The sequence below is a fragment of the Melospiza georgiana genome, chromosome Z (genome assembly GCF_028018845.1).
Source record: "Melospiza georgiana isolate bMelGeo1 chromosome Z, bMelGeo1.pri, whole genome shotgun sequence".
NCBI classification, from domain to species: Eukaryota; Metazoa; Chordata; class Aves; order Passeriformes; family Passerellidae; genus Melospiza; species Melospiza georgiana.
The window spans coordinates 82704859-82729071 of NC_080465.1; the positions used below are offsets into that span (position 1 = coordinate 82704859).

The 24213-nt window shown below is 52.7% G+C and overlaps 2 protein-coding genes across 3 annotated transcripts; both read right to left on the reverse strand.

Annotated features, from left to right (window-relative positions):
* Positions 1-3021: 3021 nt before the first annotated feature.
* Positions 3022-15210, reverse strand: FECH (ferrochelatase). The gene is made up of 11 exons (XM_058044296.1): positions 15131-15210; positions 12476-12581; positions 11305-11424; positions 10841-10989; positions 8567-8701; positions 8255-8361; positions 7482-7580; positions 7267-7374; positions 6780-6944; positions 6318-6377; positions 3022-6059 (listed from the first exon to the last, which is right to left on the reverse strand). The coding sequence occupies exons 1-11, from the start codon at positions 15177-15179 to the stop codon at positions 5925-5927; spliced, it is 1233 nt and encodes a 410-aa protein (XP_057900279.1). The 5' UTR covers positions 15180-15210; the 3' UTR covers positions 3022-5924.
* Positions 15211-16855: 1645 nt separating this feature from the next.
* On the reverse strand, positions 16856-24048 carry NARS1 (asparaginyl-tRNA synthetase 1). Of its 2 annotated transcripts, none has more exons than XM_058043649.1 (15): positions 23946-24048; positions 23274-23356; positions 23026-23091; positions 22827-22919; positions 22564-22653; positions 22337-22415; positions 21930-22000; positions 21592-21678; positions 20502-20723; positions 20200-20399; positions 19906-20041; positions 19189-19302; positions 18644-18775; positions 18337-18468; positions 16856-18218 (listed from the first exon to the last, which is right to left on the reverse strand). In XM_058043649.1, the coding sequence occupies exons 1-15, from the start codon at positions 23986-23988 to the stop codon at positions 18087-18089; spliced, it is 1680 nt and encodes a 559-aa protein (XP_057899632.1). In that variant the 5' UTR covers positions 23989-24048; the 3' UTR covers positions 16856-18086. The 2 variants fall into 2 exon arrangements, with proteins under 2 accessions (XP_057899632.1, XP_057899634.1); XM_058043651.1 differs by having other exon boundaries at positions 23274-23353; positions 23946-24026.
* Positions 24049-24213: the final 165 nt, after the last annotated feature.

Here is a 24213-nt window from a genome sequence, read left to right on the forward strand (position 1 = left end):
CCTAGCTGTGCACAAGTCTTGTTTGTTTCGTTTCCTCGGAAAAAGCAAAACAAAGGGCACAAGAAAAGCACTTTTGTTGTATTTCTGTCTTTAAAATCCAAACAAACCCAGCCCCCTCTTGCCCTAGCTCACTCCTCTGAGCTCCTGGAGCAGGGTCAGCCTGGGGAGGCATGGGGGCCCCAGAGCCCCCCAGCACCGTGTCCCAGCCCCAGAGCAGTGACAAGGCCCTGCCTTGGGGTTTATTGGCTGGGATCTAACCTTGGCACCAATGTCTAACCTTGGGGTTAATAAACTCACTGAAAAGTTTGTTTTCATGCTCATTCTCTTTGTGTCCCTCTCTCGACACTGAGCCGGATTCTGCCATTAATTAAATTTACACTGCTTCATTTCACTTTGCTGAGTGGCCACGGGCGCAGATAAAGGCGGAGCTGCCTCCTCAGCACTTTGTGTGGCAGAGCCCTGGCCGTGGCTCTTGCAGCCTTCTTTCCTCCTGCCTGTGCTGGGGAGGGCTGCAGAGGCACAGGAAGGGTAAAAACCCTTTAGCAGCAGAGAGGCGAGAGTGGTGACACCGAGACTAATGCAGCCACGGCAGGTCATTTCCATCTCACTCGCAGGATTGCTCCCCCGGGGATGCATTTTCCAGGCACTTAGCAGTGGGCACAGCTGGAGGAGGGAAATGGGACCATTTCATTAAGCTGAAGGATGAGCTGGCTGTGTGGGAGGACTGCAGCCGGGCCGGGATGCTGCATCAGCATCAGCTTTCCCCAGTGCCAGGCTGTGCCCCTGAGCCGGGGTCCAGGGCCAGCTCTGGAGCCGTGGAGCTCATTCCTCAGCTCACTGTTCCCAACCCTGCCAGGAATCACGGCTGTCCCAGGATAAAGTGCTGTAAATGCCCCTCGGGAGCCGGCACCGCTGCCATCCTCCTCCTGCTCCTCGGGCAGTGCATCCATCTGTCGGGATGAGCCCGGCGGGAATGAGCTGCCGTGTGGGACCCGCCCTGAGCACAGCACGGCTCCTCCCGCTGCAGATGAGGCTCCGGCAGCCCTTCTGATCCCAACACTGCACAGCACTTTAAACCTGCGGGAATTCCCTCGGGACACAGCCTGGCATGCAGCCCGCAGGGAAAGCTGCACACCAACAGCAAGTCAGGGTGAGCAAAGTGGGTTTCTTTGGAGGAAAACAGCAGGAGCTTTTGCAATGCCACTGATTTTCAGCACAAGTGGCATGGAGGTGCTGAAGGAAAACAGCCAGGACAAAAAAACCACCTTGGAATAGGCAGCGTGGCAGGACAGCACAGCGGGATCATCAGGTGGGAACATCTGTCACCAGTGCCCACACACAGCGAGAGCAAGCCAAGGCGCGCTCTGCCTGCCAGAAAGTGCAGAAAGCCACTGAACGCTGCCTGCAGCCTCTGCACACAGCAAACCTCCAGGAGCGACTCCAGGCTCCGGCTCAGAAAGGGATAATGGCAGGAAGCCATAAGATATTAAACCAGCAGATTAAAACATACAAGACCACTTTGGGTCGTGTTACACCTCCCTCCCCTCCCGCCTGACAGCACGAGAACTCCAGGGCAGTAAAAGAGAACCCTAATGGCCCGATAACTCTGGGATAGATAAAAGCGCTGGGGGAGCTGGCTGTGAGGAGCCCAATGACTCTGCTGGGGGAGCTGGCTGTGAGGAGCCCAGCCTGGGCACAGAGCCCCCCCGAGGGCTCCCAGCATTATCCCTTAAGTGCTCGTTTAAGCTGCCTTGGAAATGCCCCTGCTCGCTGGAGAAACGCAATTAGGCCTCAAGAGCGGGTGATATTCACACGTTAGGGATCATCCTTAAAGATGACAGGAGACTGCAGCGCTCTGGATTCCCTCTGCATCATTCCAGGAACTGCCAGGCCCCAGATCTGCATCCCTTTCCCTGCCAGTGAGCCATGGCAGCACAGCAGCACCTCCAGTGACTCACAGAACCCCAGGCTGGCTGGAACAGAGCCTACAGACATCCAGGGGCAGGGACAGCTCCCACCAGGGCAGTGCTCCGAGCCTGCTCTGCACAGCTCTGGCGTGGGAAGGAGCAAATCCCTCCCTCCCCACGTGGTGGCCTGGTGGGGCCTTTGGGGCTCAGGTGTCACAGGAGCAACCTCTGAGCCCGGGGATCAAAGGCTGTGTGTGTGGAGATGATCCCTCTCTGGACAGACAATCCATCTCCAGAGTCATGGCAAGGATGCTCATCAGCCAGGCCAATGGACTCAGATTAAATAACCTCTTCCTGGCACTTAGTGCTAAGCACAAATTTAGCAGGAAGACAAAAGGCAGGTTTTAGAGCTGGTCCAAATTTGCAAATCCCTGTGCTCTACAGGCAGAAGTAGGGCATGAAATGCTGAGTGACAGCCAAATCCCTCACCCAGGTTGTGCTGCTGGAGACAAGTACTTCCACAGTGCATGAGAGACACAGCACAGCCCATACATCCTCAGAAATTTGCTCCTGGAAACACAAAAAACCCATGGCCAAGCAGGAAAGCAGGTGGAGAGTGAGCCCTGCAGAAAGAGAGAGGGAAGGAAAAGTGCTTCCACAATGTCAGAGACTGTTGTGGATTCAAATATGACATTGCCCAAGTTCTGCCAGGCTCACACAGCCAATCCCCACTCAAAGGTAACCCAGCAAAGCCTGCACTGAGGTTCCAGAAGGGCAGGAGCACCATCACTGCTCTGCTCCACACTGCCCACCTTCCATTGGGCTGGGCTTGCATCCTGCTCTCCCCCATCACTAACGGATCAGCTCAAGTATCCAACATCTCCAATCCCTGCTCTAGAAAATAATCAATCCAGCACTTAATTAGCAGCATCAGCAAGGAGCTGCCCAGAGACCGCTAACAGGGAACAGAATAAATTATCCATCAGGTGGGATCCCACACCAGGGCAAACCCCTCATTCGGTCCTTTCAGAGGGTGTCACCCCAACCTGATACCAGAGGGGCAGAGACCTTCACACACCAGCATGAAGAGCTCTTACAAGGACACACAGCTCAGTTATTTCCTTAAAAGAACTTTAATTGGAATTCCATCCTTATGGCAAACGACACACAGAAGGAGTATCCAAATTTGCTGTGTTACATCAAATGGAAGTCCTTGGTCAATGTGAAATGCATATGTTGGGCCAAAAGCAAGGATCTGTACACATGTGGCATTAACAGAACCAAAGGAGCTGCTCTGGCCTGCAGCTTGCACTCCAAGGTGATGGTGGTGGGAAGGGAGAACTCACTGAGCTTCCAGGTACCCCCAGGGAAAGCCCGGCCCCACTGAGCTCAGCTGTGCCATCCTCCTCCCAGGGGACAGCAGGAGCCAGCTCGGACACCACCCACACCCTCTGGTGCACAGCACCTTCTCTGAAATGCAGCGAGGACCCAGGGACAGGTTAAAAACAGACTCAAAAAGAAAAATTCACTCAACAATGAAAAAATAAGCCAAACGGCAGAGTGTTAAAGCAGGAAAACAAGCTCACCCCTTTCCCTCCCATTTCTTCCCTCAGGACACCATGGGCTGTTCCTAACTACAATTTCCAGTTGACATCCTGAGGCCAGAGCTCCACAGTGCTGGGTGAGCTGCAGACTCAGAGGGACACAGCACTGACAGGGATCAGGAAGACACCTGCACCATGGATCCATCTCTCCTCAGGGCACACACTCACCCAACCCGCTGGCCATCAGCCTGGGAGATGAGGAACCCCTCAGAAACCTTGAGAAAACCACCCTCTGACAGCAAACAGCACCACCAGCTCTGTGAGACTGGCTCCATCTGCTAAAAGCTGGAAAATTAAGTGATTTCCACATGATGCTGTAATAGCAGCAACAGAGTAATTATCCCGCTTGTGGTTAGAACACTCAAAAGTGAATTTTAAGTACCTTTTATTACAGGGGACAAATGTAATGCCTCAGAATCAGTGCCAGCTAGTATTGACAGGACTCTCTCCAGTATGAAAATGAAAAGCCAGCTGTATTTATAATACCACAAGGTTCATATGATGTTAACCTCTGCTTTCCACACTTGTAAATGTGGTAGTCACAGCCTGGACCACCTGAAGGTCCACATTCCCCCCCAGCTGTGAGGAAACAGGAGTGGGCAGGAAGATTTGACAGACCAGACTGCTTTGCACTGATCCCAAAGTCACACAGAGGAGTGAAACAGAGGAAGTTCTTTAACAAGGAGAGGTGTAAGGCCAGTGTTCCCAGACATCCTGGACATTTGTGCTCCTTTTCCCTGCCCAGGCAGTGAGCAGAGCCCAGGGGGAGGGAGAGGAGGGAGAAGAGAAGCTCCTGGCTCCCTGCCACTGAAACAGGCACAGGCATGAGGGGTCAAGGAAGACTTTCTGTGGGAACAGGGTGCTGCAGGAGGTTCTGGCATTGGAGGAATCTCAGTCTGTCTCACCCTGGGAAGCAGGTATGGCAGTGGAGCAAGCAGCTCTCCAGAGGTATTTGGGATTTACAGCACTCCATGGGTGCTCAACACGGGATCCATCCATTCCTTTGGTACCCCATCCTTGATTCCAACAACAAACCAGAACGGGACAGACCCCTGATACACCGCAGGAGGCCTCTTCTCTCTTTAAACACCCTGTGCCCAAAGGACCTGAGGTGCAAACTGCTGAGCAGAGCAGCCGGGCTGAGCAGCACAGCACCTGCTTCCCAGCCACCAGCAGTTCCAGGAACCAGCCTGCAGTGCCCAGGTCCTGGCATTTCAGTGCTAAGGACATCAAGTAAACGGGTGCCCAAGGAGGTGCCAGCAGGCTGCCCCACGAAGGGCTCAGTGCCATGGTCACAGCTTTGCTCCTGCCCCGCAGGCAGGCAGGCAGGCAGGCAGGAGGGGACCCTGTGCCCGGGGGGCACGCCCGGTGCCAGGGCCCTGCCAGCACGGCCCTGCTGGGGGCTGGCAGCCTCTGTGCTCAGGCATCTGCAGCGTGAAAGTCAAACCACTCCTGACCCATCGTCTCTGTCTGCACAACAGCAATCCAGCCAGATCAATCCTACCTACGGCACTCCATAGGTACCCCACAAAACCACGGTACTGTGGCACAGTAGAAAGCACAGAGTGGATCTATACACCTCCTGGAGAACAAGCCTGACTTCCTACATTTACTTCACCAAACAGAAAAAAGCCCTTTTTAAATAAAAATAAAAAGAATTTTAAACCCCATTCTGCTTAACAGATAAGCCAACATGTTTCCACACATGCTCCTGCTAGACTTGAAACACGCAGTTTCAATGGAGCAAATTCTCCAGTATCACCCAAGCAGGCTAATTCCTTTTAATTTATCCTCTTCAAATACTTTTCTGCAGATAATGAAAATGTTTTTCCTAGAAAATGTAAACAAGTTTTCTGTGTTCTACTATCCCAGCTAAGCTTTCACAGGAAGTTTCCGGCAGGAGAAAACCAAAACAAAACAAAGCCTTATCTTTATGCTCTAAAAAAAAAAAAATTAAAAAAAAAATATATACACATACACACCTTATTAAAAAGCACTAGAAGTAACCTGATCTCCAAAGTCTCAAAGCCAGCTGCAAAGTCCCTCTCAGAACAGACAACAGACTGTGCTGGTCACACTGCACCTCAAGCAAAACCAAAATCAGTGCACCTTCAACCTGGCCAAGTTAATGAGCTCCTGACCGCCCTGCACACAATAAATCCCTGCATAGCAATAGAAGCTAACTGTAAAAAAGCTGTGTAGGATTTTCAGTGTGTCCTACTGGGCTCACAATAAGTCCCATCGGGGTCGGATGACAGGAGATCTCCTCACACCTGACAGGATAAATGCCCTGATCTCCCTACTTCCCACAACTCTCCTCAACCAAAGGAAACTCCAGAAGGATGCCCCCAGCCAGGCTGTGCGTGCTGCAGGGCCGCAGCAGCCCTGGGCTGTCCCGAGGGCCGCTGGCTGCTCACAGGGGCTGGCTGCTGAAGAACGCCTTGGTCTCCCGGCACACGGGGTTGACGCACAGCGGGCAGCACAGCGTCAGCTGCCGGGAGCACACCTCGTTGGACTGCAGGTGGGAGCACACCAGGTCTGCCAGGGCCTGCGGGGAGCGGGGAGAGGTCAGAGGGAGCAAATCCAGCTGTGCAATACCCCCAGCCCAACCCCGGCACCCCGTGTCCCCTCCTGACCAAACCGCACAAACTGCAGCACAAGGAACACCTCCGTGCTGGGCACATCAGCCACACGGGGTTCCATTGCTGCTCTGAAACTCAAAATGCCTTAAAACCACCTGGAAACACCCACACCCAGCAGGAAACACAACTGCAAACCTGTACAGCCACTGCAACATAGCACATACCTTGGAGAACAGTGGATTTCCATTGAGAGACTCCGCTCTTCTGATGTTTTCAACTCCACACTGAATCAAAAACAAGAAGGAAAAAGTTAAACCTGTTCTGATCCTTCACTGAGTAGCCTCCAAAATCTTCCCATGTCATTCAGAAGTCACCCCAAAATGAGTGGATTAAATGCAGCATCACAGCAAAAATTACTATGGGGCAACATTACATTGTGTTGTCATTCATTCACTGAATGAATGAAAATGACTCATTGTTTTTGAGCAATATTTGTAATGGTTTAAACACCTAAATCTAGAAAGACAAACTCCCACCTGTTTTGTGGTTAAGCCAGTTCAGGTTAATTTTTGATTTACGGGAAAATAAAGCTAACCCCAAATAATATTGCAAGAAGCAACTACAAAGCAAATTGGAACGCAGGAGAAATAATTTCAGAGCAGGGACCAAACGCACAGAGCACTGACCTCGTTGGCCAAAACCTGGGCATACTCGATGTCCAGCTCATACAGAGTCTCAATGTGGTCACTGGTAAATGCTATTGGGACCAGCAGCATGTTCTTCTTTCCTCTCTGGCACAGGCCCTTAATGGTCTCGTCTGTCTGGGGACCAAGCCAGGGCATTGGTCCAACCTGGAACAAAAAGGCAGAAATAAAGGGAAAACGCTCATTAAATCATTCTTACAAAGAGCACCCACATTTCCTCAGGCAGCATGACAGAGCAGGTTATGGATGGGATACAAACAGTTATTTTTTATTTCCCTGCTTCTGGTTGTACTTCTCACTCTCTCCACGGAATGTTTAATGAAGACACACTTCCCACCATTACATCTCAAAGGAACAGAACCTGGGCTGGCCTGAACAAGACTGAAGAAAATAATAAATAAGGTGTATTTTTTCCAGTCCAGTGAGACCCTGCACAGGCTTTACCTGCTCAGCTCCCCCGAGCACTTACCTTGGACTGCCACACCAGCCTGTAAGGGTTGGAGTAGTTGAGCTTCTCCATGACCCTCTGGACAGTAGCTCCCACTTCCTGAGGGTAGGGATCACCACGGTTCACCACCTGCACCCGAGCACAGCACACCTTTGGCACGGTGAACACCCTGGGAAGGACCAGGCCTGCCTGGCACTCCCACACTGTGTGCCCACACCCTGCCCTGGGTAACTCACAGACATGGGCAGCGAGTGGGCTGAGAAGAGGATGACCACCTCTTTCCTTTTGTCTGGTGGGAACAGGTTCAGCTCCTTCTGGATGTGATCGGCAAAGCACTGCTCAGGGAAACACAAATCCTGAGTGGGGAACGCTGCAGAGATGCAGATGCACACAGGCAGCTCCCATGTCCCTGCTGCCTCGAGCACTCCCAAAGTCCCCAGTGTGCACCACACTCAGGCAGTGTGTCAGCAGAGTCACCAGCACAGGCAGCTCCCATGTCCCTGCCTGCCCTCGGTGCTTTCTCACCTGCTCAGCACACCACAGAAACTGCAAACCCCCACAAAAGCTCCCTCATGAAGACCAAAGAGCCATTTTCTCTGGAAGGAGAGCAGCACGAAGGCTTCCCTTCACTGCTCCTGCCACAGCCGGGAATTACCCTGTGCTGCCAGAGGGGAATCTGACAAACCAACACAATCTCTGTGTGTGCTGGCTACAGAGGTGCTCTGAGCAGGAATTTGGACTAATGGCCTGCAGAGGTTCCTTCCAGCCACCACCATTAGGGTAACATCCCCAGCTTTTAAATCAGGAGGTGCACAGTGGTTGCTTTCACACATTATCCTGCCAAAGCATGGGGCATGAAATAACTCTCCTCCTGTAATTTCAGACATGGTAGACAAGACCCATTTCATCACACAGCTAAAATGCACCCTCAGATTGAAGCCTTCCTGTTATCCTCCCTCAGTATTTGTTTCTGTATTTTAAAGGAAAATGTATAACTTCAGATCCACACCTGAATGAGAAGGGGATGTGTGGGCCATCGGTCAATTATGCTCCACTTCATCTTGGGCTTCTCCCCTCTCTGGTTATAGTAGCGATAAATGGCATTTAAACTGCTTCCTGAAACAGAGGATTCACAACACACGTTCAGCCAGGCCACCAGCAAGCTGTCAGACTGGAACAGCTCGGCAGCAAGCTATAATCATATTTTAAAATGCTGCCTAATTAAAACCCAGCCGTAAATCAGAGCCGAGTGTCTCCAGTGGGAACAATTACACCCCAGCTCACACAGCACTGCAGCCTGGCCAGAGCTCCCAGGGCTCACCTGTGGTGGAGCAGCTGTACTGGGGGTACTGGGTGAAGGCGATGGCCCTCTGGATGCCGTCCCTCTCCATCTGCTCCACGGCCTCCTCGGTCAGCGGGTGCACGTAGCGGAACCCGATGTAGTACTTGTGAGGGGCTGCACACACACGGCAGGGCAGGGACAGGGAGAAACACAGAAACACATTGTTACACGTCACACACAGGAACAGCGGCTGGGCTGCTGACATTAACCTGCTGGTATTTTCTGCCATTAACCTGCTGGTATTTTCTGGCTGCTTTGGTAAAGCTCTGTCATGTAAGCACATTTCTGGTACCTCACTGGGCTGTGATTAGAATTTAAAAGTGATTTATAGTATGGTTTGCTTCTGCAGGAACATCACTTCTGCTTCTCCTGCACTTAGCAGAGGCACAGTTCCCAGCCTGGACAGAGCCCCTGTGTCTCACAGGGCAACTCCTGATTTTAAGGACATAAAGGTAAAACAGTGTCACTAGCAGAAGCTAAATGAACACCCCGATGCCCTCACAGCTCCAGCCGCCCTCCCTGCCCTGCACGCCTGCTCTGATGGCACCCAAGCAGCAGAGCAGTGAATCAGGGACACGTGCTCTCCCATCCTGAATTTGGAGGGCTTTCATAAAAAGCTGCATGGCTTTAACACCTAATTCTGGCAGCAATGTGATTCTCCCTGAGGAGATCTCAGGTTCCTCCATTTTTTATCTCCAATCTTTTGGGTGCCAGCTTTGGGAGCATGGCTTGGTTAGGGATGGGAAGCAGGCAAGGAAGGTTTGCTGGTTCGTTTTTTTAAGTGGAGGACAGAGGTTCTTATGAGAACAAAAGCAAAGTTTCTTTGTCAGGGTTTCCGGGTCAGTGGCTCTGAACTAACATTTATCAGGTTTCTGAAGGAAGCAGATGTCCCATGCTTGGGCTCCACTCCGTACACTTGTGCAGGATTCAGAAACAGGTTTATTCAGCTCCAGCTCTCTGCAGGAGGCAGGGGAGCTCCCAGCTGGGAGCAGCAGCAAATAAAGACCCAACTTCAGGAGCCCTTGAGCCAGGAACCCCATTAACATCTCTCAGTGTCACTAAAGACAGCAGTCTGACTGACCACAGCAGGGACTGGAGGAGTTTAACCTGGCAAAGGACATTTTGGGAAGAACGCGGCCAGCCTGGAAGCAATGCCCTCCCAGTGCCAGGTTTTGTCCAGGGCATGGGCAGCAAAGAGAGGTGTTGTGTCTGTGCACAGCCGGTTTGAATAATAGTGCTCTGCACATTCTATTGTTAAACTGCAGCTGCTGTCAAGTCAAAAAGGAGCCTCCAGAGGACTTATCAGGTGGGAGAGGTGCCCAGAGAAGGGTGTGACTGCACAGAGAGTGGTCACCAAACAAAAGCAAGTGGGAGCGGGACACTGGGAAAAGCAGATAAGCCTTCCAAGCCTTATCTGCAGAACCTGCTGCAAGGCTGACCCTTCAGGGCTCCTGCTCCAAGAGCACTCCTGCCTTGGATGACACAGCAGGCCTCAGGCTCTGACTGCACCTGCAGGGACCCCAGCTCAAACTGATGCTACCAGGCACAGTGGCACAGGCTATCCCATACCAGCCATCCCTGCTGGGAGGGATTCTGTGACACAGAGACAGGGAAAGGAGGCTGCACTCACCTTTGAAGGTTTATCATCACAAAGGACTGGCAAAGAGAGCCTCTCCTTCCCTGCCAGCCAAGCTGCCCAGCCTTATCTCCTGCTGTGTCCCCGGGTGGGGCTCACTGCTATTGCTCAGCCTGCCCTGCACTGCCCATCTACAAAGCCTTGTCTTTGCTCCAGCTGTGCTCCTCTCAGCCCTGCAGCAGCTGCTGAGAACCCCCTCCCACGCCCACCTTGGTGCTCACATGAAATACATTCCCCTTTCCTCCCCTCTAGGCCTCAGCCACTTGTCCTCAGTGCAGGCCTCCTCAGGCCCAAGCAGGGCTCACAGGGCAAGGCACAGTGCCTGGCAGTGCCACACACCGAGGGACACTCCTGGCACCTGAAAATAACACACTTAGTCTGCCACAGCCATCTTCCCATGGTCACAGGAGAGACAGAGGTGGCTCCCCGAGCCCAGCCTTCCTTCCATAACAACCTCACAATGGAATCCCTCCTGCACTGTCTTTGCCATGGGATTTCCCAGCAGGGAGGGAACGCACACCACCCCACAAGGAAACCAGGCAGCCAAAGCTGCTTTGCAGCAAACGGTCCCAAGCCAGAGAGCAGAAGCAGCCCGTGGGGGCTGAGCAGAGCAGTACCAGTGCCAGGAGACATGCTGTCCAGCAGCTTCACCATGCCCTCTCCCTGCAGCGCCGTCCACTTCTTGATGGGGGAGCCGCCGCCGATGCGGCTGTACTGCTCCTGGATCTTGGGCGTGCGGCGCCTGGCGATCAGCGGGGCCAGCTTGCTGCAGCGGGACAGGGGCGCGTTACCAGGCAGCCCAAACCCCCTCCCGAGCTCTGCCCTGCAGCCTTGGCCCGGCAATCCCTGCCAAATGCAGCACGGCTTGTGTGGTGCTCTGCTCCACCCCCCTCCCCACACCTCGGCCTGCAGCTAACAGAGAACAGCCACGGCAGGCCCAATCCAGAGGGTCCCAGCACTGTCCCCTGCCCTGACTGCTCCCAGGAGGAAGCACTCTCGAGGAGTGCTGCCCTCCACAGAAGCAAATAGTTACAGCAACACCAGCACCGCCTGTACCACAGGAGATCCCAGTGCTCCTCACTTCTGAACGGGAAGGGTCATCAGATCCCTGTCCAGGAAGAGACGCAGCAGGAAATCGTGGACGTCGTCCAGCCGCTCCGGGCCTCCCATGTTCAACATCAAGATCCCTGTCTTAGGTTTCCTAGGAAAACAAGAGAGATTCCAAATCCTAGTGACCCACTGCTTGTATTTTTATTACAATGACAAAACAACCAGCTCATCCTCCCACATTTGCCTTTTGCAAAGGCAGCTCCTATCCCAAGGCTCCTCCTGCTTATGTAAACACTTGCACTAGAAACAGGAATGGCCAGACACAAGTATCTACATGATCTTTGCTTTTTTAAAAGGAAACCACTTTGTAACACAGACTTTAGCTGGAAACACACTAAGAAAGCTGTCTCACAGCTGCTGGCTCTAAGGGAGGTTATAAAACAGGGTCTCAGCTGTGCATTCCAGCCAAACCAAGCAGCAGCTTCCCTGGAAAGCAAATGAGCCACTCACACAAGTCTTTGTCTTTGTACTGTGGGGACACATGTCATCTCCTGCAGCACTGACAGCAGCAAGGAGCCTTTCTACACACCAATTCATTGCAGTTGTGTTTGAGTTGGGTTTTTCCAGAATGGATTTTCTATCTGGGTGCAGGTCTGGCACACTGTTGTAAGGATCACGTCCCACAGGGCACAGCAGCACAGATGGCGGTATCAGCATTTACAGAATGGCTGCTGATCACAACTCTCACCCAATTTCCCCATGGAATTGTTTGCCCTGCCCAAGGGAGCCCAGAGACCAGTCTCTCAGTTCCCCAGCAGATGGTTCAGGTTGCACAGGGAGCTTTGCCCTTTTGTTAAGGCCAAAGTCTCACAACAGGGCACTGAGAGGAGCCCAGACCTGCCCCAATGTTTCTGGACCTCAGCTTCCATTCCCTGTCTGCTACATATCAGAAGGAATGAGACCCAGGAAGCAGGATGACAATGAACAGTGACAATAATGAATGTCCCTGCACTGCTCAGGCCTGATGTGGGCCTGGCTCAGGGGCTGTGCAGGAGCAGGGCTGTCCCTGCCCAGCAGGGTGAGTGCAGGCAGGCAGATACACAATCGCACACACACAGCAGCCCAGCCCGGCTATCGGGACAGGCAGGGCCCGCACACACACAGGGCACCCACACCTCATACACACCCACACACAGACCCACCGCTCCTGGGGCTGCTCCTGCAGCCGGGCGCTCTCCGTCACCGCCGCCGCCGTGGCCTGGCCTCTCCATCGCAGCGGCACCCGCAGCTGGCTGCAGCTCCTCAGCACTGCGGAGACACAGCCCTGTCAGTGCTGATCCCCAGGGACAGCACACAAACCCCCAGCCCTGTCAGTGCTGATCCCCAGGGACAGCACACAAACCCCCAGCCCTGTCAGTGCTGATCCCCAGGGACAGCACACAAACCCCCAGCACGGGCAGTGCTGATCCCCAGGGACAGCACACAAACCCCCAGCCCTGTCAGTGCTGATCCCCAGGGACAGCACACAAACCCCCAGCACGGGCAGTGCTGATCCCCAGCGACAGCACACAAACCCCCCAGCCCTGTCAGTGCTGATCCCCCTGGCACAGCACACAAACCCCCAGCACGGGCAGTGCTGATCCCCCTGGCACAGCACACAAACCCCCAGCACGGGCAGTGCTGATCCCCAGCGACAGCACACAAACCCCCAGCACGGGCAGTGCTGATCCCCCTGGCACAGCACACAAACCCCCCAGCACACCAAAATCCAAAGCAAAGGCTTGCTCATCTGTGAGTTCCAATCATAACTCCAAAACACCTGGTGGAAACAAGGGGCTGACCCTGAGGAATAAGCGTCAGACTGTGTCACTCCTCCTGTGGGTCAGACACACCTGGGCTAATCCCAGACAGGACAGGATTTCCACACCGTGTCTGCAATGCAGGTTAGACATCTGCTCCTGTTTGAATGCTGAGCAGCAACTCCAGACTCCATGCACAAGTCTGCACACATCCCCCTCCCTCTCCAGCTCCCTGGAGCCCCTTTAGCCACTGGAAAAGGCTCTGAGGTCTCCCTGGATCCTTCTTTCCTCCATACTAAACACCCCCAGCTCTCCCAGGCTGGCTCCAGAGCAGAGGGGCTCCAGCCCTGGAGCATCTCCATGGCTTTCTCTGGACTCACTCCAGCATCTCCTTATTCAGCCCTCAAGCTAAACACAACAAGGTTATCCTTAAGGCTCCTTCCAACCCATATTCCATACAGCTCCATACAATTCCATGCTGCTTACAGCCTGCCTTTTCAAAGGCACACTTCGTTCTCCTCGGGAGTTCATCGTCATTACACGGTATTCTTTTAGCACAGAAATAGTGTGAATTGCTCATGGTGAAAAAAAAAATAAGGCTAAATTCTGCATCCCCGTCTCTCTGGCAATTGTTCAGTGCGACATTTCCCCTGCCAGACCACGGGAGCTCAGCAGCAATTCAGCCCCAACAGCACAGAGCTCCTCAGCAGCCGACCCACCCGCTGGGAAGAGCATCTTACAGCTCACAGCTCTCTAATAACCTCCTGAACAGATGCTGAACGGCCTCAAAACCTGCTGAAATCAATGGCAACAAAACGCATCCTGCAAATCCAGCCTCTTACATGGGATCACGAGTGCCTAGCCGTGGATGCCTGCATCTGCACTGATACAAAAGGCTGCAAACTAAAGAACTTCAAGCATCGCTGATGCCTGAAAGGTCCTTTTCAAATAATCATTTTTTACTTCCAGTTCTAGGGTTATTGCTTTCTAAGGCGCTGGCACTACACGCCAGTTATAGAGAACAATAAAAAGGGAAGTTTCAATGGCTGCATTGATACTTCTGCCCTGTAAGAACTCTTGTTCCTGGTCCAGAGGGTGGCTGGGCACCGACCAGGCTCCCCAGGGCATGGTCACAGCCCCGACGCTGCCAGAGCTCCAGGAGCGCTTGGATAACGCTCTCAGGCACAGGGTGGCATTGCTGGGTGTCCGGTGCAGGGCCAGGAGCTGAATCAATGACCAGGAGTCCCTTCCAACCCAGGACACCCTGCAAGTGCCTGACTTAGGCTGAGGTTTAGGCACGTTTCCATCCGCATCGCGAAGGACACAGCGCAGAGTGAGACGTGCAACGAGTACGATCCCAGCTTGATGGAGCATCGATAAAAGTGCTCTTTCACATGTTTTAAAAGCGGCACTACGGTATCAAAGTCTAAAGCGAGCAGCGGGGTGGGTAAGCCCAAAGTGCCTCCGGGCAGGGACACAGCGATAGCTGCGCGGCCGGAGGGCAGCGCTGAGTCCGGGCTCACAGCCCGCACCGGCCGGCAGCGACCGGCACCGGCAGCATCCCCGCACCAACCCCTTCAGACAGACGGGAGAGCCGCTGTTTCAGAGTGCGGTTCCGCGGCGGGCACCAGACAGAACCGCAGAGAAAAGCGGCTGTTTCAGAGCGCGGTTCCGCGGCGGGCAGCAGACAGAGCCGCACAGAAAAGCCGCGCGGGAGAGCGGCGGGGCTGCGGCCGGGGCCGGGGCGCGCTGGCCTCGGCCGGACAGAGCCCTGCGGGCTGCCCGCGGAGACCCCGCGCCCGCGGCCCCCTCAGTGCAGCGGGGGGACGCCGCCATCACCGCGCGCAGCCCCGCGAAGCCCTCCCGCAGCCCCGGTAAGCCCGCCGGCCCCAGCGCCGTCAGCGTTATGAAAGGCGCCTCTCGGGCGTTGTGTAACGCGGTGCCGCCGGTGCCGCGGCGCTCCCGCCCGCGCAGCGCCCGCGGTGTCCGGCCGGCCCGCAGGCCACCCGCCGCCCCCGGCCCCCGTTCCTGCCATCGCGGCGGCGCCCTAACACTCACGGTGACGCGCGGCAGCGGCGGCAGCGGCAGCCATCTTGGCCGCCCGCATTCCCTCAGACAGCCCCGCCGCCGCCCCTCGCCTCACACCGCCCCCGGCACCGCCCCGGCCCCGCCTCGGCACCACCCCGGCACCGCCCCGGCACCCGCACGGCCCAGGGGGCGGGCCGGGGACAGCAGGCCGCGGGCCCGGGGCGGGTGTCCCGCAGGGGGCGCTGCCCCGGCTCCCCTCAGTAGCCCCTATGGAGTCTTACGGAATAAAGGCGAGTGAGCCCCGGTTTGAAGTGACGCTCTAAACTGCAAAACTTTTTAAACCTGCAAAATCTTCTAAAAAGATTTAAAATGTTATTGTAAAAAATGCAGGGGGCTTTCTCAGCGGGCACCGTATGAGAGACGAGAGTTCGGCTCTGCGCCCCTCAGACACAAGTGTGCAGGAGCACGGAGCTCAGCTGGTAACCTCCATTCCCAGTAGAAACTGAGGCACTGGAATTCAGGCACTGGAAAAGGCTGCCCAGGGAGATGGTGGAGTCACCATCCCTGGAGGTGCTTAAAAAGCATCTGGATCTGGCACTGGATGATGCGGTTTAGTGGTTTAGGAATTCCAGAGGTAGCGCTAAGTTGGTGGTTGGACTTGATGATTCTATGATAAGGATACTGCAATTGAAACACAGAGGAACAAACACCACAGCACTTATCCTGCACATGTGGGTGGCCTGCATCCCACATCTCAGCAGGCCGAGGGCAGAGCCAGCTCTCGGTGCCAAAGGCTGGCAGCACCACATGCTCCTCAAAGTGCCCTACAAAGCAGGGCCAGGTAAACTTTAACACAGGTAAATATAAAATAGTGCCTGTCAGGAGTGGTAATCTAATCAAAGCTAAAGCACAGTCATCCCAAAGCTGCCAGGGACATGGCTGAAAGGTCCTGAAACCAGTGCTGCCAGCCCAGTATACCAGTTCCTAATCCAATTACCAATCTCACTTTCTGGAGATACTGTGAAGGAAAATGAAAGTGAGGATGAGGTCCAAGTTCTGATTACACATTTTTTCTCTTCTGCAGGCTTGTTTTCCCTGTCTAATAAAAATAAATGCAGGTTCTCCTGTTTTCCTAAGAGCTGCAGCATCTTTCCCAGATCCCAGCCCACCTCTCTCCACCAGCTGTGAGGGAATTGCTCAGCAGTCTCTGGTAAGTTCCACAGCATCTTTCATCTGGTCACCTTTTAAGGTCCTTATCTGATCTGCCTCTTCCATGAGCACTTCTTAAGTCCTCAGGCCTTCCTCTAGCAGCTCCCCTGATAAGAAGGCCTTTAACCTTTATAAAGCAGCTCAGCCCTGTCAGGTTTAAGGACTGAGAACTCATCCCAAACAAGGGATGTTTTCCTGACACTCCTGCCTTCCCATCCCTTCAGACAATAAAAGGAAAGTATTTTATAAAGTATTTACCTGGTGCCAGAAGTCCAGGCTGCTCCCCCCAGCACTGCTGCCTTAGTCAGCACCACATTGATTCTCTCCAGCACATTTCACTGGGCAGCTGAGGTGGTCCCTCCAAATTAGAAAAAAATCATGCTTTTAAGTTAATTAGTGGGGATTTTGTTTACAAAGGGGAAAAAAAAGCTCATGCCAGTTCTTGGGGTACGTTTACTGCACTTGGGTAAGCGGGTTTTTGTCCACACTGTATCAAGCAGCAAGCTCCACAGACTCAGTAAAAGGAACAGGCATTCAAATACTGTCTTGCACACCAGCTTGTGTTGCCATAATTTATTGGTTGCTGATTTAGACCAGTTTATATAACATGCAAGATGAAGAAAACCGATCACTTATTACAAAAATGTGGGTATCCACAGCTCAGCAATTCCAGGAGTGAATGGCAAATGCAGCCCAAGTCTCAGTGCGGGTGGCAAACGATGCACCTACCTTTTTCATCTCTCTGGTAAAGGAATTGCTTTATGACTAGAAACGATACCGATGACTGAACACATGAAGTATTTCATTATCCCTATCTGATAAGTTCATTACAGCCAGGGGAGCTGTTCAGCTGCAGTAGCACAAGGGAATAGGGAGCTGCTCTATGAACACATCTCAGCATGACACGGGAAAGCCCTGCTGGCATTACAGTCTGAAAACCCAACGTGTTTCAGTTGCTATTCCTCGGGGTCTCAGTCAGTCACTCCTGGCTGCACACAGGGAGCAAAAGGCACCACAATCCCCGTGCCCAGGAGCCACCAGACACGTGCAGCTGTGCGTGCATGGACCCATGGCAGCTCCACCCACAGCCTGGGGAAAGGGAGCAAAGCCTGCCTTGCCAGCCTCAGCACCGCTGAGCAACAATAAATAATCTGAAAGAACCCCAAAGCCCCAGCCCCAGCCCGCCCCCTCACAGTGGAGTCCAGTGCACTGTACTCACACCCTGCTACCGAATCACCTCAGAGAACCCCCATTTAAATCAGCAGGAACTAAAATGTGCAGTGCCCAAGGAACTTATTCCTGTTTTTATCCTTTGCTCGTGCCTCTCCATACTGTTCTCACAGGGCACTCTTAGGGAATTCCAGGAGCTTGAACTCCTGACTTCCCCAACAAGAAACCCCAAGAGAAAAGAGATTAAAATGAAAGCAAATTTAAAAATAAAATGATCAAATGCCCAGCATATTTTAAGTCACAGACATTAAAAGCAGAAGTGTATCTTGTTTTCTAAATGACAACTTATCAGGATCTTTGTTTTGTGATGACTCAAGAGCATAAATGCACCTAAACAATTTTTCTAATGCTTTTTCCAGTTAATTACTAGTATATTGTTTTAAAAAAGAGGTTTTGGGTTTTTTTCCTTTTCACATCCTAAACTGGTATTTGGATTAGCAACAGGTTGCAGAAGTCTTGTTGTCAGACAGGCTGTAGTACAGCAGCATGTATCATTCTTTCCCAAGCATCGGCTGCTCAGTTTTCCAGGAGTTCTTCCCAAGGATGACTAAGGTTTGCAGCGCTGCACAAAGCGTGGATAGAGACAGACATCTCGGATATGGTGTCTGTTCAGGATCCAGGTCAGGAACCGCTCCAATCCCAAACCGTATCCTCCGTGAGGGCACGTACCATATTTTCTCTGTGAAATCCAGGGAGGGATATTACACATTTTCGAGTCATTTGCAGTTGCAGTAACACCACCAGAAACAAAGCAGTCAAGCCTGTAGAAAGGGAGAAGCCCCGGGTGCTGTACTGACCTGATCCGTGTACCAGTAGTAGGGCGTGGGATCGATGCCCTCTCTCTTGTAGCCCTCGAGCAGCTCCTCGCTGTCCCAGATGCGCATGGAACCGCCCACGATCTCACCCACGTTGGGCATCAGCACGTCCACCTGCAGGGCACCACAGCACGGCCCACTTACAGCTAAGCCACCGCAGAGGGCACCACACAGCCGTGCCAAGGCACCCACAACAAAAGCTGGCAGGGATTCCCCAAGGGGTTCCTGCAGCACTCGTGCCCTCGCACCAAGCACGCTCCAAGCTACCTCAGCAGGTTAAAGGACTCACAGACTCGGTGAGGCGCGAGTCGTCGCTGCAGCGCTGCATGTAGAAGGACTTGATCTCTGCAGGGAAGCGGCACAGCAGGATGGGCTCGTTAATGGTGTCTGTCATCAGCCTCTCGGGAGCTTCAGGAATGTCCTAGGGTCAGAACAGCCTTTATTCATACTCAGCACCACAACTACACTCATACACAAATCCCAGGTGAAGTGGGCAGGAAATGAGACAGTTTCACACTGCACATGTCCATGCTTTCATCCTAATATACCTAAACTCTTAAAACTTATTTTAGAAGAAATAAAAGCCCACATGTCTGGGAAAAGAAAAATCTGTTCCATTAAAATCTAAGTCTCTCTAATATATGGGACAGAAAGCCAAGGGGAAAAAAAATCCTGGCTATGCTGTCAAGTTCTCCTGAACTCCTTCAAATTGTCTCACATGCTGGAGAAGCGTGGCCAGGGAATTGATGGCAGGTGACAACACACGTTTCTATCCCAATGCTGAAGGGCATCAGATCAATGCCCAACCCACAGCTGCATCCCTAGATGCCATACCTCCCCAAACTCATAGTAAGTGCCATCTTCCTTCTTCACATCGTGCTCCTTGAGCCACTCGATGGCTTCAGCATAGTTCATGCGTCGGAAGGGACGCTTAGGGGGCTGGAAACCCTGGGGATAAGAGCAAACACAGGTGCAGGAGCACCATTTTAAAAGGGATACTTTTCTAGCTGATCAGCACATCCATAACCTTTCCCAGCTCCCATGCCATGAAATTATCACTTAAATAAACAAATTAAGCTCAGCACTACTACTAGAACCAAACACAACCATCTCAAGCCCAGTAAATCTCATAGATCACATGGGAGGAAAGATAAGGAAGTATTTCCAGAGCTTTAGGCTCATATTCCAGGGCAGGAACTGAAAGACCACTTGTTTCATCACTCCCTCATGCTCCATCAGCAAGCACCAGCCAGTCAATATCCAATCTCTGGGATGGAGGGTTTTATTCCACTGGCACAGCACGCACTTCCACAGATCCTGGCACACTGCTGGCTTCTGGAGCATGCTAGCAGGGAACATCTTCCCCCACAGTTCCCTGCTTTGGTCTTTACCAGCCTTGCAGTGTTTTCGTTCTTATTATGCTTAATATTCTTCTTGCCCTTACAAATAGCAAATAAGCTCACTGCCATGCCCTGCATTTCCCAAAAGAATGTGCTGAGTAGGAAAGGCTTAAGGTCCTATTTTTTTGGCTGTTCCCATTGCTGTGCCTACCGGGTTGAGGTCGTACAGCAAGCTCGCTGCAGGTGATTTCAAGACTCTGTCTACGACATCACACACCAAGTTCTCCAGACGGTCCAACAAATCCTCAAAACTTATGAAAGGACATTCAGCTTCGATGTGAGTGTACCTGGAACAAAGGAACACCACTGCAAAGTCACATACCAGCAACACATCTTCAGCTATGAAACAAACTCATCTAAAAAACCCACAACCCAAACCCTTTTACTCTCACACCATAAAGGATAATCTAGTTGTTTAAAAAGAAACAAGGACAACTGTCCATACTCTGCCAAGTGCCTGCGGGTCCTGGACTGCTCAGCTCTGTAGGACTGAGCAATGCAGAAGACATCTCCCAGAGCTGGCAGGCAGGTCTCCAGGTAGAGCTGGGATGACTGGGTCAGGTATGCCTCTTCACCAAAGTAATCCAGCTTGAACAGGGTGGAGCCTCCCTCCACCTGCGTCTGCACCAAGGTAGGTGGTGTGACCTGCAGGAGAAGAGGGCTGTCACTGCTTGAGTGAAGAACTGAGCACACGGATGGGTCAGGGCACCAGAGCAGTCACCTGCTGACCAGGGAACACACACTTACTTCATAGTATCCGTTGGCAAAGAAGTGATCCCTGAAGGCCTGCACGACCATGGAGCGCACCTTGAAGATTTTGGACATGTTCTCACCTCGAATCATCATGTGCCTGTTGTTGAGCTGCACGTCCACCTCGGAGTCCTCGTTGAGCAGATTGTCAGCCCCTCCTGCCGGGGCCAGGCCGATGAGCTCCCAGTAATCACAGCTCAGCTCGTGGCCTCCTGGAGCCTGCCAGTGGGAGAGAAACCAACACTGGGGAAAAAGTCCCCTGCTTGCCCCTTTTCACAAGGGCTTGGAGTGATGGTACAAGGGGAAATGGTTTCCCACAGACTGAGGGCAGGGCAGATGGGATATCAGGAATTCTTCCCTGTGAGGGTGGGCTGGCCCTGGCACAGCGTGCCCAGAGCAGCTGTGGCTGCCTCACCCCTGGCAGTGTCCCAGGCCAGGCTGGATGTGGCTTGGAACACTCTGGGATGGTGTGAGGTGTCACTGCCATGGCAGCGGTGGCACTGGATGGGCCCTAAGGTCCCTCCACCCAAACAGGGTGACCGCGTTCTGCTCTCACTGGCGCCCCCGTGTGGTCACGGCCGCCTTCCCCCCTGACAAATGCCATTTGTAGTTCAACCCCTAAGTTCAGCTAAAACCATTTTATTCACTGCCATTTTCAGGGTAGAAATGCAGATTTTCAAAGGCTAACCCACAGAATTTTACCAAAATGTGATGGTGGAGGCTCACATTACCTAACCTTGGGTCGAGCCTACAAACACACCTCAGTAAAAGAGATGTGAAAAAATTCTTAGCCTCACAAAATAAAAACTGAGTAAATCTGTTAAGGAAAGTGAAACCATGCCATTTACTTAACACAACTCTCCATGTTATAGTCTAGGAGTTGTCTATCAGTGGAAAATCGGTTCAGCAGAACAGTCCCACAGTTCACCTGTCTCACACTGGACAGCACAGCTTTGGGAGCTTTGTTCTTTCTCTAGCCCTAATTCCCTCTGGAATAATGAAATGATTCCTCCCACCTCTGCCTGTGCCTCCCTCAGGACACCAGGGACCCGTGAGGGAGGAGGAGAAGCCCGAGGAGCTCCTGTACCTGCTTGCCCTGGGGCAGGAGGTTCAGCGTGCCGTACACCACCACGCTGCTCTCCGTGGACAGCACCAGCCCGTTGTAGCACTGGCACTGCAGCGAGACAGACAGAGGCACAGGTGAGCAAGATTTTATTCCTCGCTTTGCTACAGCATCCACTGGAGTCACACATTAGCCCACAGTCACTTCTGAACAGCTCTCACACTGACAAACTGCAGTGACATACAATTTAACAGTAACACAACTGAGTCAGTAGGTTGAGGAGAACATAACATTTACATAAGAGAACACCAGATGAGGTACGAACTATTAAATTCATGACACAACACAACATCACAACTTACCAGCTCATCAGAAAGGACACACTGAAGAAACCCTGTGCCATCTCTCAAGACAATAAACATCAGATTTTTTCCTAGTTAAAAAGAGAAGGGATTTGGTTTCACTATGAGCAGTTGCTGGTTAGTTCCTCATTTGGCAGGACTAGCTTAAAACACAGAAGTTAAGGAAATTCTGCACGACTAGCCTCCAAACTGAAAATCCCATCAGATTTGAACTAAGAAATGTGTGTATGTCCACACATTAGGGGCAACTGTCAGTGTTGCAGTGATCATGGAGATAACCAAAGAAGGCACCTGACTGGTTTAAAATTTGAGGCCAGGTGCTGTCAGACTCATTCTGTGTCCAAATTTTGAAGGCCACTGTCCTTGTTCTAGCTCCCTGCATGGGCTAAACCATGCTTGTGCTTTACCTTGCCTCCGTAACCTGTGGATCCAGCCAAAAATCTTCACTCTCTGCCCCCTGTAAGCTTCCAGAGCATTGATCTTCACCTGGGAGGCAGGGAATAAAAGCCATTAAATAGGGGAGTGGTTCACCACCTCTTGGAGTTTATCCAGACCGCCACCAGAGCAGCACAGTCTCTGTGCTGGCCAGATGCCCTAGCACAGACCACGTGCCAAGGCACGGGATCATACTCACACACTTGGGCTCTGGAAGACTGGGATCATTCTTGATAACAACCTTCTTGGCTTCCTCCAGGTTCTTCTCTCTTCTCAGAAGATCTTCTGCCTGGTTGGAATAAAATTACTTATTAAATAGCTGTAACCAGGCCAGTTGTAAATAACATGTGAAACAGCAGCACCAGTAAGGAACAACATGCCACTTTTTTGGAGGGGCAGGAATGATGATGACACTGTAATGTTTTTTGAAAACAAAGGTGCTCTGCTCCTTTTGAAACCTACCTCCTTCTTCTCCTTAGCTTCATTTTTCATCTGCTCCCTGTGCCATAGCTTTTTGACATTCTTCATCTGTGATTTGGAAATGATGGCCCATCTCTAAAGAATTCAAGGAGAGAGCAAGAGACAGCAGATTACACTGTGTCTCTTCACACCAAGGTGCAGAAAACGATTCCCACTAGGAAACCCTTCAATGCCACAGCACCTCATTTTCTTTTTGGGAATCCACATAAATTGTAGGAAATGGCTCTTTTCCTGCTGTCATCAATGCCTAAAAAGGGGGGAAAATAACCAAAATGAACCAAAATCATCCTTATAGAGCCTGAGCAGGCACGTTGCTCCTGCTCAGGTTGCAAAAACAGGTATGAAACATTTAAAAATACAAGGGCCATCACTTGCCCCAGAACACACTCCACCCTGCCAAACAAAGCACAAAGTGTTTTCCACACTCACCTTCAACACGGTCTTGAATGGTTTCTTTTGTGTTCCATCACCAGTGGAGTCATTGCCCTCTCGTTCAGACACATACAGCTCTTCTGAGATACAGGACAAATACGGGCAATTACTCAAAAAAAATTATGAGAAAGAAAATGGACACACACGGATGTGTCCCTGCTCACTGCAGGGGGCTGGAAGAAGTGATCGTTAAAGGCCTCTTCCAGCCCAACCGTTTCTAATATACCAAATCTTGCTGGTTATCAGCAGTGATAAACCTTCAAATGCACCACCTGGTCAGTCAAGATAAGAATTAGATCCTATATTCATTTAAAAAACCAATCGATGCAGTGCGTTCGCTAAAATCTCTAGGGTTCCCGAGGTCCCGAACCCTCGGGAGCCACCGGCTACACACGGGGACCCAGAAGGAGCAGCCCTTCCTTCCCAAAGGGCACAGCTTTGCGCAGGTAAGCAGGGCACGGGGCCTGGGGACCAGCCAGGACCCGAAGCGAGAAGCGCAGCGGCCCCTCCCGTGCCCGGGGAGGGCCCGGCCCGGCCCGGCGCTGCGGCCGCTCCCGGTGCGCCCCCAGCGCAGCGCTGCGGGCCCGGCCCGCCGGGGCCCGGCACGGGCGGGGCTGCGAGGGATGGGAATGGGAACCGGGGTGGGGGCCGAGCGCCCCGGGCTCTCACCGAGGGCCAGCGCCGCCGTCCTGCCCAGCACGTCCCCCGCCATGGCCGCGGCGCAGGAACTGCATCACGGGCGGGCTGAGCCAACGCGCCGCCGCCTTGCGTCAGCCAGCGCCGCCCTTCCGCCCCTCGCCTTCCGCGCTCGGGCGGGACGGAACCGCCGCTCCTCCTCCCCGCCCGCGGCTGACACGTCGGCACGGGCCGGGCTCACCCCCGGACTCACGGCAAGGAAGTGCGCTATCGCATATTTATTTGCGTTACACGTTTGAAA

What these genes read in the sequence shown, in the direction of transcription:
- FECH (XM_058044296.1), bottom strand. Translation starts at nt 15,179, where the DNA reads ATGCGGGCGGCCAAGATGGCTGCCGCTGCCGCCGCTGCCGCGCGTCAC. An exon ending in CGCCGCTGCCGCGCGTCACC is followed by an intron (nt 12,582 to 15,130) that starts GTGAGTGTTAGG and finishes GTGTCTCCGCAG; the next exon opens with TGCTGAGGAGCTGCAGCCAG. An exon ending in CCCACTCGCTGCCCATGTCT is followed by an intron (nt 7,375 to 7,481) that starts GTGAGTTACCCA and finishes GCTCGGGTGCAG; the next exon opens with GTGGTGAACCGTGGTGATCC.
- NARS1 (XM_058043649.1), bottom strand. Translation starts at nt 23,988, where the DNA reads ATGGCGGGGGACGTGCTGGGCAGGACGGCGGCGCTGGCCCTCG. An exon ending in CCACAGGTTACGGAGGCAAG is followed by an intron (nt 22,001 to 22,336) that starts GTAAAGCACAAG and finishes CTTTTTAACTAG; the next exon opens with GAAAAAATCTGATGTTTATT. An exon ending in GTGTCCTTTCTGATGAGCTG is followed by an intron (nt 21,679 to 21,929) that starts GTAAGTTGTGAT and finishes GTCTCGCTGCAG; the next exon opens with TGCCAGTGCTACAACGGGCT.